General features: G+C 67.2%; 1 protein-coding gene across 4 annotated transcripts; it reads right to left on the bottom strand.

Moving 5' to 3' along the window:
* Window positions 1-6,072: 6,072 nt before the first annotated feature.
* On the bottom strand, window positions 6,073-12,391 carry MAPRE3 (microtubule associated protein RP/EB family member 3). Of its 4 annotated transcripts, none has more exons than XM_084516091.1 (7): window positions 12,283-12,391; window positions 8,892-9,019; window positions 8,641-8,786; window positions 8,351-8,552; window positions 7,447-7,598; window positions 7,199-7,351; window positions 6,073-6,942 (listed from the first exon to the last, which is right to left on the bottom strand). In XM_084516091.1, the coding sequence occupies exons 2-7, from the start codon at window positions 9,010-9,012 to the stop codon at window positions 6,874-6,876; spliced, it is 843 nt and encodes a 280-aa protein (XP_084372217.1). In that variant the 5' UTR covers window positions 9,013-9,019; window positions 12,283-12,391; the 3' UTR covers window positions 6,073-6,873. The 4 variants fall into 4 exon arrangements, with proteins under 4 accessions (XP_084372217.1, XP_084372218.1, XP_084372219.1 ...); XM_084516092.1 differs by having other exon boundaries at window positions 7,447-7,574; XM_084516093.1 differs by having other exon boundaries at window positions 8,396-8,552.
* Window positions 12,392-14,714: the final 2,323 nt, after the last annotated feature.

Below are 14,714 nucleotides of genomic sequence, written 5' to 3'. Positions count from 1 at the left end.
TCACGGGTAAAACAGACCCCGCAGAGGGAGATTAATAAAGTGTAACACCTCTTACTAACCAGATGGAGCTGTGAGAAACAACCACAACAAATAAAGACACCTTCCCCTCCTCGAGCAGCGCAGGGCAATGGGGGCTGCGGTCAGTCCCTGACGCTTCGTCCCTGCTGTTCCTTCTCGGTCCCTCTCTGCCCCTGCTCCCCGTGGGCTCCTCTCCATGGCTGCAGCTCCGGCTCGGGGCCTGCTCCTGCGGGGGCTCTCCATGGGCCGCAGCCTCCTCCAGGCCACATCCACCGGCTCCACTGGGGGCTCCTCCACCCACAGGGGGGCTGCAGCGTGGAGATCTGCTCCGTGTGGGACCCATGGGTGCAGGGGGACAGCCTGCTCCACCAGGGGCCTCTCCACAGGCCGCAGGGGAACTGCTGCTGTGAGCCTGGAGCACCTCCTGCCTCCTGCTGCACTCCCCTGGGGGCTGCAGGGCTGCTTCTCACTCCTCTCTCCCAGCTCCTGTTGCACAGCAGGGTTTATTTATTTATTTATTTATTCCTTTTTCTTTCCTCCCCCCTTTCTTAACTCCTCTCTCTCAGAAGAACAAACAACGTTACTTATCGGCTTGGCTCCAGCCAGTGGCGGGTCCAGAGCTGGCTCGAACTGCCCCTTATCTGCCTTGGGGCAGCTTCTTGGTTCTTCTCCCAGAGGCCACCCCTGCCCCACCGACCCGACCCGACCCGGGAAGGCACGGGGCTGCCCCGCACCCAGCGAGAGACCCCGAGAGCCTCCGAAGCGCCCGCTCGGCTCCTCCCGCACCCCCCGATCGCGCTCCGTCCCCCGGCCAGGCGGCGGGCACGGGGCAGCGGGGCGGGGGCGCCGGGGGTCCTCGGGGCCCTGCGCGATGGGGCGGCTGCAGCACCGACCCCCCCGGTACCTCCGCAGCACCAGGAGACCGGCAGAGCCGCTTAGAGGACACTGCGGGCAGTACCGCAATAAGGACCAGCACCAGCTCTGTCTTTGCACCGCAGAACCAGGGGAGAGCGCGAACGCAGTCCCCCACTACCACAAATTATGCAGTCGAGTTTCCCGCATTTGGGGAAATCGCAGGGGTCAGCACACCCGGAGTGCAGGGGATGAGCCTCGCCCTGGGAAAACCACCTGCCTGATCATGGTGTCTCCCCTGCCAGGTAAGTATGCCCCCGCCTCCCCGAACACCCGCACCCACCACAGCGCACGCACCCCCAGCACACGGACACCAGCCCCAAGAGCCCACCCCGGGCCCTCCCAAACGCCCCTCCTCGCCCCAACGAGCGCCCACGCCCCGAGCCCGCTCCGCGCCCACGGGGGGCTCAAGGGGCGCCCCGCGTGGCGTGGGCTTGGTCCCGGTCCCGGCATGCGGCGCGGTCCCTGATCTGCATGGACACGCCCCCACGCTCACAGGCCACGCCCCTCTCCCGCTCTGGCCGTAGCGAGACGCAGAGCGGGGGCTGTGCAGGGGCAGCAGTTTGTGCGGGGGAAATCCTAGCTAAGGGAGACAGGAGCACTGCGAGATCGGGAAAAACAAAAATCACGGGCCCTCTGGTCACGAGAGAAGAAGGAAAAAAAAGGAAAAGGAGAAATTAGCGGTGGGCCAAATCAAATTGCACGTGTAGGGTACAGGAGGGCATCGAGCGGGCGGTGAACTTGCAGGACTCAAGTGAGGAAATGGGAGAAATCAGGTGCCGGGCAATGGGGAGATGAGGTCAGGATAAACTCCTACTGTGCAAGATGCCCACAATGCAATCACAAATGAGACAGCTTCACAGAAGGTCCTGTCTGAGGAAAATTATTGAGATTTGTCCCACGGCAGTCCCAGTCATTCAAGGTGTAGAAGCCCCTAGGAGCGGCTGGCCCAGCCCTCAGCCCGGCAGTGATGAGCCCACCACTAAACCAGTTCCACACCAACACGTCTCCTGCAGACCTCCAGGGATGGCGACTCGCCCCCTGCCCTGGGCAGCCCATTCCAGCACCGCACAGCCCCCTCAGTAAAGCAATGTCTCCTAATTTCCATCTCTGGTGGTTTTACTCGGGTGGGCAGCCGAGCTCCACCACAGCCGCTCTCTCACTCCCCCTCCTCAAAGAGGAACGGGGAGAAAATACAATGAAAAGGGCTCAGGGGCTGAGATAAGGACAGGGAGATCACGCAGTAATTATTTTAACGAGCAAAACAGACTCAGTATAGGGAGAAAGTAAGATTTATTACCTAACAAGCTAGAGAAGTGAGAAACAAAGGAAAGAAACCAAAAGCACCTTCCCCCCCCCATTCATCGTCTTCCACTTCCTCCCCCCAAGCGGTTCAGAGGAATGGGGGTTATGGTCAGTCTACAGCACTTCTTCTCTGCCGCTCCTTCTCGGTCACTCTCGTCCCCTGTGCTGTGGGGTCCCACCCACGGGATGCAGTCCTTGATGAACTGATCCGGCGTGGGCTTCCCACAGGCAGCAGCTCTTCCAGAACTGCTCCAGATATGGGTCCGTACCACGGGGTCCATCCCTCAGGAGAAAACTGCTCCAACCTGGCTCCCCTACGGGCAGCAGCTCCTGCCGGGTCACCTGCTCCTGCGTGGGCTCCTCCACGGGCTGCAGCGTGGAACCCTGCTCCACCGTGGTACTCCATGGGCTGCAGGGGGACAGCCTGCTTCACCATGGTCCTCACCACAGGCCGCAGGGGACTTCTGCTCCGGCGCCTGGAGCACCTCTCCCCCTCCCTCTACACTGACCTTGGCACCTGCAAGGCTTTTACAGGTAAATGACTGGCTGAGGGGGTGGTGTCTGGACCAGGGATTTCAGTATTTTGATCTTGGGCCGTCCTTTGAGAGGCTGGGTATGTGGGCTACGGACAGACACCAAGTGGGGCACAAATGTGTTGGGGAGCAAGCTCTCTGGGCTGATTACCAGGGCTTTAAACTAGGTTTGATGGGGGAAGGGAGGGGAGCCAAAGGTGACAGAGAAGGGCTGGGGGAAGTCATCACTGCTGTCACTGTTGAAGACAGGGAAAAATTTCTGAGCACTCCCATAGGATTGTCTGAGGACTCCTCAGAGAAGGTAGCGTTCCCGATCCCCCGTCCAGTATCTTCTTCTTGCATCCCCCCAGGAGTAACTGGACCTGCTGCTTCCCTAAAGTGCCTGTACACCAATGCACGGAGCATGGGAAACAAACAGGATGAGCTCGAGATCTGTGTTCGGTCGCGGGGCCACGATCTCGGTGCGATCACTGAGATGTGGTGGGACAGCTCGCATGACTGGAACGCAGTCATGGAGGGCTATGTCCTCTTTAGGAAAGACAGGCTGGGGAAGCGAGGGGGTGGGGTTGCCCTTTATGTGAGGGAGCAATTAGAGCTGGGGGAGAGTGAGGGGCAAGTGGAGAGCTTGTGGGTGAGAATTAAGGGGTGGGCTGGTATGGGAGATACGGTGGTGGGGGTCTACTACAGGTCTCCAGATCAGGAGGAGGAGGTCGATGAGGCCTTCTACGAGCAGCTGCTAGTAGCCTCACGATCACGAGCGCTGGTCCTCATGAGGGACTTCAATTACCCAGACATCTGCTGGGTAAGCAACTCGGCCAGGCACAAGCAGTCCAAAGGGTTCCTACAATGTGTTGAAGACAATTTTCTGATGCAGGTGGTGGAGGAGCCGACGAGGCAGGGGGTGCTCCTGGACCTCGTTGTTACCAACAGGGATGGCCTTGTTAGGGATGTGAAGGTTGGGGGCAGCTTGGGATGCAGTGACCAGGAGATGGTGGAGAACCAGATGGAACTAGGCAAAGGAAGTAAGGCTAAAAGCAGGATTGCTACCCTGGACTTCTGAAAAACCAACTTCGACCCCTTCTGGGACCTGCTTGGGAGGATCTCATGGGCTAGGCTGCTAGAAGGCAAGGGTGCTTGTGAGAGCTGGGCTACATTTAAGCAGCACTTCTTCCAAGCTCAGGGTCGGTGCATCCCCAATAATAGGAAATTGGGGAAGGGGGGCAGGAAACCTGCGTGGATGAGCAAGGAGCTCGTCAATAAGATCAAAAGGAAGAGGAAGGTCTATGAAATGTGGAAAAAGGGCCTGGCCGAGCTGGGGCCGGGCGGGGAGGGGCGGGGCCGAGCAGAGCACGGGGCTGTGGGCGGGGAGAGGGCTGCGGGGCGGGGCCTTAGCAGCGGCCAGAGCGGGAGGGGGGCGTGGCCTATGAGCGTGGGGGCGTGTCCATGCAGATCAGGGCCGCGCCGCATGCCGGGACCAAGCCCACGCCACGCGGGGCGCCCCTTGAGCCCCCCGTGGGCGCGAAGCGGGCTCGAGCCGGGACCGGAGCGCGGGGCGGGGAGGGGCGTTTGGGAGGGCCCGGGGTGGGCTCTTGGGGCTGGTGTCCGTGTGCTGGGGGTGCGTGCGCTGTGGTGGGTGCGGGTGTTCGGGGAGGCGGGGGCATACTTACCTGGCAGGGGAGACACCATGATCAGGCAGGTGGTTTTCCCAGGGCGAGGCTCATCCCCTGCACTCCGGGTGTGCTGACCCCTGCGATTTCCCCAAATGCGGGAAACTCGACTGCATAATTTGTGGTAGTGGGGGACTGCGTTCGCGCTCTCCCCTGGTTCTGCGGTGTAAAAACAGAGTTAAACATAATGGTGACTTTTGGGCTCAGTTTTACCGTCTTGCTGACCGGGGGTTTAATAAGAGCGGTCGTAAGGGGGACGTGGGGAACTCCAGGCCTGTCAGCCTGCCCATAGTGCCAGGAAAGATGACAGAACGGGTCATCTTGAATGCAATCCTACAGCATATGTGGGACAACTGGGGGATCAAGCCCAGTCAGCATGGGTTCATGAATGGCAAGTGCTGCCTGACCATCCTCATCTCCTTCTATGACTGGGTGACCCACCTGGTGACTGACAGAAAGGCTGTTGACATAGCCTGCCTAGATTTCGGCAAAGCTTTTGACACATTGTCCCCCAGTATTCTCCCGGAGAAGCTGGCAGCCCATGGCTTGGACAGGTGCACTCTTTGGTAGGTTAAAAACTGGCCAGGCCCAGAGAGTAGCGGCGAACGGAGTGAAATCCATCTGGTGACCGGTCACCAGTGGTGTTCCCTGGGGGTCGGTGTTGGGGCTCATCCTCTTTAATATCTTTATCAATGACTTGGATGAGGGAATTGAGAGCACCCTCAGTAAGTTTGCAGATGACACCAAGGTGGGGGAAAGTGTCAAGCTGCTGGGTAGAAAGGCACTGCAGAGGGACCTGGACAGGATGGGTTGATGGGTAGAGGCCAATGGGATGAGGTTCAACATGGCTCAGTGCTGGGTCCTGCACTGCTGATCGATGCTCACCTGAACACGAGCCGGCAGCGTGCCCAGGGGGCCAAAAAGGCCAAGGGCATCCTGGCTGTGTCAGGAGCAGTGCAGCCAGCAGGGCCAGGGAGGAGATCGTCCCCCTGGGCTCTGCTCTGGTGAGGCCAAACCTCGAGTGCTGGGTTCAGCTTTGGGCCCCTCACTCCCAGCAGGACATCGAGGCCCTGGAGCGTGTCCAGAGCAGGGCTCCGAAGCTGGGGAAGGGCCTGGAGCACAAGGCCTGTGAGGGGCGGCTGAGGGTGTTTGGTCTGGAGCAGAAGAGGCTCGGGGAGACCTCATTGCTCTCTGCAACTGCCTGAAAGGAAGGGGTGGGGAGCTGGGGGTCGGTCTCTGCTCACAGGTAACCAGTGACAGGACCAGAGGGAATGGCCTCGAGTTGTGCCAGGGGAGGTTGAGGTTGGAAATTTGGAGACATTTCTGCTCAGAAAGAGCAGTCAGACACTGGGACGGGTTGCCCAGGGAGGTGGTGGAGTCACCGTCCCTGGGGGTGTTCAAGGAGAGGTTGGACGTGGTGCTTGGGGACAGGGTTTGGTGGGTGACATTGGTGGTGGTGGGGGGGTGGGACCAGATGATCATAGAGGGCTTTTCCAACCCTTATCATTCTGTGCTCTACCTCAGGGTGCAGCACGGTGCTGCCGCCGTGCACAGACCCCAACCAGGGGCGCTGCCACCAGCCCCCCCCCCCCCCACCTCCCACCCTGCGCAGGAACCAGGCCGGCCACGGGCAGAGCAACATTTTACCACACAAGTTTATTTTAAATAAAACTTAACACAGATGCAGGCTTTGCAACCGGAGTGATGGACCAGACAAGCGATGCAACGGGGAGATGGCCGGGGCAGGTGCTGCGTGCCGCTCTCGGCAAACCCACCCCGGCGCCCTGCGGGGCGGGAGACCTGGCCCGGGGGGGTCTTCACCCTGGGCTGCCCCGGCCCCTGCTGCTCCCCGCTGCAGCCGCCTTGGGGCTCCTTCCTCCTGGGCTTCCTTCCTCCACCTCCCCAGGAATCCAAACCTCTTCCTCCTCCTCTGAGCTGCTCCCTCCCAGCGGGCGGCAGGGCAGCGCTGACCCCGTGCGCAGCCCCCCAGGCTGCCCCAGTCCCTCTGCGGCCACAGGGCAGCGAGCTCAGCCCCGGGGAAGCCCCCCCGGACTCGCTCTTTCTCTCTCTAGCTATGGCACAGCGGGGCGGGCAGGGGCAGCGGGTGCCGGGGCGGCTGCAGCACTCGCACCGGAGAAGACAACCAAAATAAATATGGGGTGGAGGGGGCGAGGGCTGGGGCGCTGGGCGCCGGGGCCGGAGCCCGTCCCCACCCGCCAGCCCCCGGCGTATTTACAGCCGTGCTCCTCTATGGATCGACATCTATTTATTATGGAGACAGTGGCTTCCCACCGGAGCTGCTGGACGCCGAGCGTGCCGGCTCGGCCGGAGGCTGTGATGGTGCGTGACGGTGCAGGGCGAGGCGCACAGGCTCAGACCTCGAATGTCTATGGAGGGGATCGGCGCAGGGTGGCGCGGGGCGCGGGAGCGTGCCGGGGCTAGTACTCATCCTGGTCCTCTGGCTGCTGCTCCTCCAGCTCGTCGTCCTCTGGCGGAGCGAAACCCTCCTGCCGGGGGGGCACGGCCACCGTCAGACCCTCGTCGGACCCTGCCCCAGCTGCGCCCTTGCCCCGGGCCCGCTCTCTCCCCATGGCGCCTCCCAGCACGGGTGCAAAGCCCTCGGCAAGCCCAAGCCCTGGGGCACCCCTGGGTGCAGGAGAGGCTGGACGCTGGGGAAGGGGGGTTTTGGCCCGGGGAAAGCCCAGAGAGCTCTGGGGCTGGGTGTGCCAGCAGCCGGGCAGGCAACGCGTGCTCCGTGCTCACCTCCGTGGCGTAGAGGACGCTGACGATGCCGGTGATGATGGGGCTGTTCTCGTTCTCGTGCTCCTGGCAGATCAGCTCGATGTCCCGCAGCTTGCTGAAGTAGAAATCCCGCTCCTTCTCCAGCCCGTCCACCGTCAGCTTCAGATCCATCAGCTGCGGGCAGACGACAGCGTTTGTGTGCCGAGGGGGCTGCGGCTCCCCGGGACCCCCCCCCCCACGCCCCTTGCCGTGCCCGCGGCCCTGCCCACCTGCTGGTTGAGCTCCAGGATCTGCGCGTCGGCCTCGGGGCCCCCGTTGCGGGCGGCGGGGGAGTTTTTCCGGAGGATGCTGCTGGGGACGTTGCTGAGGCGGGCCGGGTTATGCGTGCTCTTGGGGCCTGTGGGGGAGGTCCTCTGGGGGACTTGGGGCAGCCAGAGAGGGGTGGGTTAATGCCGGCCGGGACCCCCCGCCGCGGCGCGCAGGGCCGGGGGAGCAGCAGGGAGCCACGGGAGCGGGGGCAGGCAGAGCGCCGGGGGGGCTGCGCCGCGGCTCCAGGCTGAGCCTCCCCCCCTCCCGATGCCTCAGTTTCCCCAGGCAGAGCCCACCCCCAGCCCCCCTCCAGGCGGTGCTCGTGGCCAGGATGGGCTTTGCCATGCACGGAGCCAGTGGGTGCTCGGGGGGCTCCTTGCGCACGTGCTGGGTGGGCAGCGAGACCCCCGCGGGGCGCAGCACGGGGTCTGGCCTCAGTGCTGTGCCCACTGGGGACCCACACAGTGGCACCAAGCTTGGGGGCAGCAGCACGGCGGCACGACCCCCCCAGCATCCTCCCAACCCATGGCACCGGCTGCTGGGGAGCAGCCCGGCTGCCCTGAGCACCACTGGGGGCCCTGGGGGCACGAAGTGGGCGAGCAGGAGGCAGAGCGGGGCTGCCAGGCTGCCCTGAGCCACCCGAGCCCCCCCAGCACAGCCTCCGGCCGGGGCAGCCGTCCCCGCTCACCCCACCCCGGGCGTCCTCGCAAACCTGCTCGGCGCTGACGGTCGCAGGCGTGCAGCAGAGCAGAGCGCAGGCAGGGGCAGGGCAGGGGTGCGGGGGGCGCCCGAGCAACGTGGGGCACAGGAGGCCGGGCGGGAGGGCGGGGGGGGCAGCGCTCTCCAGAGGGACCCGGGCATTACCTGCAGTGCCAATGGGTTTCTTGGATTTGTTGAAGATCTGATCACCTGGGTTTGGGGGGGGCGTGACGTCCTGGCCCTGCCGTGCCAGCAGCGGGTTGTACTCCTTCCCGTCGTAGTTGGCGTCAAAGAACTTCTTGAACCACTGGATGAACTCGAAGTTGTCCTGGAACTTGCCTTTCACCAGCCTCTCCACCGCGATGATCTGCAGGGGGGGACACACGTGCTGGGGGGGGGCTGCCGGCCCCACGCGGGCACCGGGGACCCCCCAGCCGCCCCCCCACGGGACATACCTTGTCCACTCCCATCTTCTTGAAGGCGGCCTGCAGCACCTTGAAGTTGTGGATGTACTCGTGCTCCAGCTTGGCCTGGAACTTCACCTTCCGCAGGTGGACGCAGCCGGGGAACAGCATGTCCATGAACTGGCAGTAGGCAGCCCCTGGGGAGCAGGGGAGGGGGACACACACACACACACGCGGCGGCGTCACTGGGGGGGTCGTGGCAGGCGCCTGCGCCCCCCCCCACACCCCCGTCGGGGACCCACCTGAGCAGAGCTGCTCGATCTTGGTGTAGTTGAGCTGCAGGGAGTCGTTGACCCAGGCCAGCATGTCGTGGCGGCTCAGGTTCTCGCTGGTCACCGAGGTGGAGTACACATTGACGGCCATGCCCCAGCTGCGGGAGAGGCGGCCGTCACGCCGGGGGGCTGGGACCCCCCCCCCGCCTGCTAGGGGGGCTGTGGGATGTGGCACTAAATGAGCCCCCCACCCCTCAAACCCGCAACGTGGGCTTGTGGCCCTGGTGCCACCGCGATGCCCCGGCCACATTGGGCTGAGCCTGGCCGTGCCGGGGGGCTGCGGGCGTGCTGAGGGGGGGTAAGCAGCTTATGGCCCCCCCGGCCCAGCCTGCCAGCGCCTCCTAATCTGCACGGGGTCCGTGAGAGCTTAGAGGGGCAAACATCTGCTGGCAAACCTGCACCCAGACGGTGAGGGGTCGGGGGGCAGAGCCCCCAGCCCCACGGCACGGCAGGGGGCTGCGGAGCCGGGGGGGGTACCGGGGGGGGGCACCCAGGCGCTGCCCCACTGCCTCCAGCCAAAGGATTTGGAGAAGCGACCGCCCCCGCTGCGAGGAGCCGGGTCCCAGCCCCTCCCCAGGTCTGGAGGGGGGGGGTCTGGGGATCCCCACCCCCCCTTTCCCCCCCCCAGCAGCGTTAATCCGCTTTCACTCTGCTGCGCAGATCAGAGATCAGGGGCTTAGGGGCCAGCTGCGAGCGGGGGCTCCCAGGGGGGGCCAAAGCCACCCCCACCCCATGCCCGGCACCCTGGGGTGCTGCCACCCCCCTTGGGTGCCCCCCCGTGGGGGCTGCAAGGTGCCGGCAGCCACGGCCCCCCCCCGCAGCAGGGCGGCAGCCACCGCTGTGACTCAGCACCGGCCGGTGGCACCGCTGCCACCGCTGCCACCGCCCCGGGGGGCGCAGAGCTGGCAGCTGGGGGGGCACCGTCCTGCTCCCCGGGAGCCGTGGGGCCGGGGGTCCCGTCGTCCCCCCCCCTCCCCGGCACAGCCACCCGGAGCTGAGTCATCGCGGCGCGGAGCCACGCGCACTGCGGCTCTGCCGGGACCCGCGGCTGCTGCCCGAGTGAGGGGGGGGGATGGAGACGGGGAGAGGGGCTGCGGGGTGAGGGGGGGGGTCTGCAGCACGCAGCCCCCTGCCGACACGCTGCCGGGCCCTGCAGGGGCTGTGGGTGGCTGCTGGGGGCATCGTGGCGCCGAGAGGCCAAACCGGGGCTGGGAGCCCCTCACCCGGACCCCCACCCCTGCACCCGGGCAGCAGGGACCTCTCCTGAAGGGGTCGGAGCCCCCCCACGGGGCAGGAGCCCCCCGGCACAGCGCCCTGCCCGGCGTGGGGCTGGCAGCGTGGCCGCGGCACCTCTCCGACCGGCTCGGCGCGTGCATCATCAGCGGGCAGCGGGGTAATTAGCGCAGCGCGTGGGGGAGCCGCCCGACGCCCCGCCGGCTGCAGCCAGCGGCCCCAGCCCTCAGCACCGAGCCCACCGGGACCCCCCCATCCCCTGAAACCCCCGCGGGAGCCCCCCGGTTGAGGAGGAGCCCCGAGCGCACCCATGGGTGCGGTGAGCCCGGCGGTGCCAAGGACTTTGGTCGCAGCGCGCACACGCGGCGCAGGGGGCGAATTCGGAGGCAGGGACGAATCCAGGTCAGCCCCGCGCCAGCGCCCGGCCGCTCCCCGCAGCCAACGCGACGCCGGGCGTGTGCCAGCACGGCCACCGGGCACCGTGGGCACCGCGGGCTGTGCCGGGGGCTGGCAGGGCCGTGCGAGCTGCTGCCGGGGCAGCTTCCAGCCTCAGGACCAGCACCCGGGGCCACGCAGCCCCTTGCGGAGAACCCAACCCCGGGGGGTGCCGGGGCCGGGGGCGCTGCCCCGAGGGGTTTGCAGATCCGCGGGGAGCCCCTGGCCCGGTGCCCCGCCAGCCGTGTTACGGGGCAGAGCAGGGAGCTTACCGCTGCGCTTCCATCGTCCCGCAGCCCGGTGCTGCTGAGCCCACACCCGGCCAAAAAACCGCCCGGTGTGCCCCTGTCCCCAGAACCGGGGGCACCGGGCTGGGTGCCAAGGCAGGGGGTGGCGGGACGGGGCCCTGCACCGGGCTCCCGGCAGCAGAACGGCAGCCGGGGCTTCGTGGGCCGCTCACCGACCCCTCACCGTGCCCGTCCCCGTCCCCGTCCCCACCGGAGCCGTGGCGGTGCCCGTGCCCGTCCCCGGGCCGCACCGAGGGCTGCAGGAGGAGCGGCGGTGGCGGCGGCGGCGCCCGCCCCGAGGAGACCGCGGCTGCTATTTCGGGAGCGCATCCCGGCGGGTCGAGTGACAAACAGGAGCGGGGGACGGCGCAGGCTCGGGGACGCTGCGGTGCCGCCAGCCCCGGGGCTGCTGCCGGGATCGGTCCCCGGGACCCCCGCAGCGGGGTGGCCACGGCAGGGTGCGCACCGGGGCTGCCTTCCTGTGGCCACGGCACCGGCAGGGCTCCCGGTGCCCACATCCCGGTGCCCACATCCCGGTGCCCGCAGCCCGGTGCCCGCAGCCCGGTGCCAGCCCCGGTGCTGTGTCCGTGTCCCCCCGTGTGCCGGCAGCAGCCACCCCCGGTGTCCCCACGCACCCATGGGAACGGGCCCGGAGCCACCGTGGGGACGCACGGTGACATCCCGGGGGGCACCGGGCTCGGCTGCAGCTCCCGGTAACACCGGGTGGGCTCCGGGGAGCCTCAAACCCCCCCCCCGGGGACCCCACGGTGGGGAGCAGGGAGGCACCGGGGACCTGCCGGGCCCCGTGTCCCCCCGCCGTGGTGTCCCCACCTCGGTCCCCCAGTGTCACCGTGTCACCACCAGGGCCACCGCCACCGGTCCCGGTCCCGGCAGGGCCCCGCTGTGCGGATCCGGGGCAGGGCCGTGCCCGGTGCTGGCCGCTTACCGTGGGGCTGCGCCGTGCCCCGGGACCTCCATAACGGGGGGACCGGGCCGGGACGAGGCCGGACGGCGCTGCCCGGGGCTGGCACCTCCCGGGGCTGCCCCTGCGGTGCCGGTACCGGTGCCGGTGTCCGGGCCAGGCCCTGCAGGAGGCGGCCGCCCCCCCGCTGAGTCAGGCCGAGCCCCCCCGGGGCCGTTCCATCACCGGGGACACCGGGCGGGCCGCGCCGCTGCCACAACCGGGCCCCCCCCGGTTCCCCTCCATCCCCGGCTCCCCGCTCCCCCCCCCCCCGCCGCCACCACCACCGGCAGAGGCCCCGCCGCGCCCCCCCCCCCCCCCCCCCGTCAGGGCCTCTCCATCACCGGAGGCCCGGCTCCTGCCCGCTCTCCCGGTACCGGGATGCGGCAGCCCGGCCCCTCCGGGCCCCCCCCGGTGCCGGTAGCGGTGCCGGTGCCGCACTCACCGCGCTCGGGCCGGGGTCGCCCCGGCCTCCGCTCTGCCTCCGCCTGCGCCGCGCCGGGCTCTCGGGACCGGGCCGGCACCGGGCGCGCACCGCGCATGCGCCTCCGCCGCCGCCGCCGCCGCCGCCGCCTCCCAGCCCGGGGCGGGCCCGGCCCTGCCTCGCCCCGCCCCCCGTTGCTATGGCAACGCCGCGGGGGAGCCGCCTCCCCCCCGCCCCTCGCCCCCCGGCCGTTGCCACGGCAACGCCGCGCGCTGCAGCGCCCCCTGGCGGCCGGCGGCCTGAGGGGCCTGGGGCTGAGGGGCTGCCCCCTGTCCTCGTGTCCCCGTGTCCCCAAATCCCCATATCAGTGTACCCACATCCCCCCGTGCCCGTGGCCCCACGTCCCCACATCCCATAATTTCTGTCCCCATGTTTCCCTGTGTCCCAGCATCCCCATGTCCCTGTCCCCACCTTCCCACAGCCCCACAACCGTGTCCCCACATCCCTGTGTCCTCACGTCCCCAAAACTGTGTCCCCATGTCCCCAAATCCCAATATCAGTGTACCCACATCCCCCTGTCCCAGTGTCCCTGTGTACCAACATCCCCATGTCCTCGTGTCCTAGCATCCCCATATCTGCATCCCCATATCCTTGTGTCCCCATGTCCCACCATCCCCACGTCTGTCCCCATGTCCCTGTGTCCCCATATCTGTGTCCCCAAGTCCCAGTGTCCCAGCATCCCCACGTGTCCCCACACCCTTGTGTCCCTGTGTCCCCATGTCTCCCTGTGTCTCAGTATGCCCATATCTGTGTCCCCATGTCCTTGTGTCCCCATGTCCCACCATCCCCATGTCTGTCCCCATGTCCCTGTGTCCTCATGTCCCTGTATCCATGTCCCCAATTCCCAGTGTCTCAGCATTCCCATGTGTCCCCACATCCCCACGTGTCCCCATGTCTCCCTGTGTCCCAGTATCCCCATTTCTGTGTCCCCATGTCCCTGTCCCCATGTCCCACCATCCCTGTGTCTGTGTCCCGTCTCCGTGTCCCCATGTCCCTGTGTCCTCATGTTCCTGCGTCCCCAAGTCCCAGTGTCCCAGCATCCCCACGTGTCCCCACATCCCCATGTCCCCACATCCCTGTGTCCCCATGTCCTCACATCCCCACATCTGTGTCCCCACATCTCCATGTCCCCATGTCTCCCTGTGTCCCAGCATCGCCACATCTGTGTCCCCGTGTCCCTGTCCCTATGTCCCTCCATCCCTGTATCTGTGTCCCCGTGTCCCCACATCCCCATGTCCCCCTGTGTCCCAGCATCCCCACATCTGTGTCCCCGTGTCCCTGTCCCCATGTCCCACCACCCCTGTGTCTGTGTCCCCATGTCCTCATGACCCCATGTGTCCCCATGTCCCCATGTGTCCCCATGTCCCCATGTGTCCCCACGTCCCCATGTGTCCCCACGTCCCCATATCCCCATGTCCCCACATCCAGGCGGTGCCGATGCGCTGGCCGGGGCTGGCCCAGGCCCGTTGGTGCTGTGCCCCACTCTGGGGGTCCCGGTGCCCCCACGGGGGTGTCCGGCAGCGCTGTCACTGTGCCACCACACCTTGCACACCCGCGGCCACCATGGGCTCACTCCCAGGCCGTGCACGCAGGCCCCGTGCCCCGTTTGGGGCCTGCAGCCCCTGGAGGTGGCCGTGCAGGGGGGGTCCCACAGCCACACGCCCCCCTCCCAGCCCCGACCCCAAGCAGGCAGCGAGGCCGGGCGCGGTGAGAAGGGGCTTTAATGAGCAAACGGAGCGGCACCGCGCGGGGCGGACCCCGCACGCCTACAGGACCAACTACGGGGACAAAGTGCACGAGCCACATTTCACATTTCACACTACCCCGGGGGGACGGGGGCGCAGGGGGCGGCGGGGGGCGGCGGCCCCCCCGGTAGCACCATGGCGTGACGGGGATGCGGGCACCGGCGGCCCCGGGGGGACGCAGTGGGATCGGAGGGGGGCGAGGGGGGCGAGGGGCCCGCCGGTACCGGGCGTGCGGGGCAGGGTTTGCACGGCTGTGCACGCGCGTGTGTCGGCGGGGGGCACCGAGGGTGGGGTGGGGTGGGGGGGGACGGCTGGGGTTGGGCGGGGGGGTCCCGGGGGGCCGGAGGGGTGTGTGTGTGGGGTAGGGTCCCTGCTTCTCCCGTGTCTCCCCTAGCTCTAGTGACACAAACCACTTCAGAGTTATCTCCACGTGATGCACAAACAAGTCAAAAAATCACTGATCCAAACCCAACGTGCAAACAGAAAAGGGACGGGGCGGGCACACCTCCTGCCCCCGGCCCCGGCCCACGGGCGGGGGGCTCGGCCCCCCCCCACCCCCCCCGGACCCCCACCGGCTCGGCTCCAGGAGCCCGGCAGCGGGGGTCCCCCGGCACGGGGCTGGCGCTGCGGGCGCCCCCCCGGCATGGC

The sequence above is a fragment of the Aythya ferina genome (assembly GCF_964211825.1).
Source record: "Aythya ferina genome assembly, chromosome: 3".
In the NCBI taxonomy this organism is placed as follows: Eukaryota; Metazoa; Chordata; class Aves; order Anseriformes; family Anatidae; genus Aythya; species Aythya ferina.
Note: the sequence above shows the minus strand (reverse complement) of the source record. Positions and strands in the feature narration are given on the sequence as shown.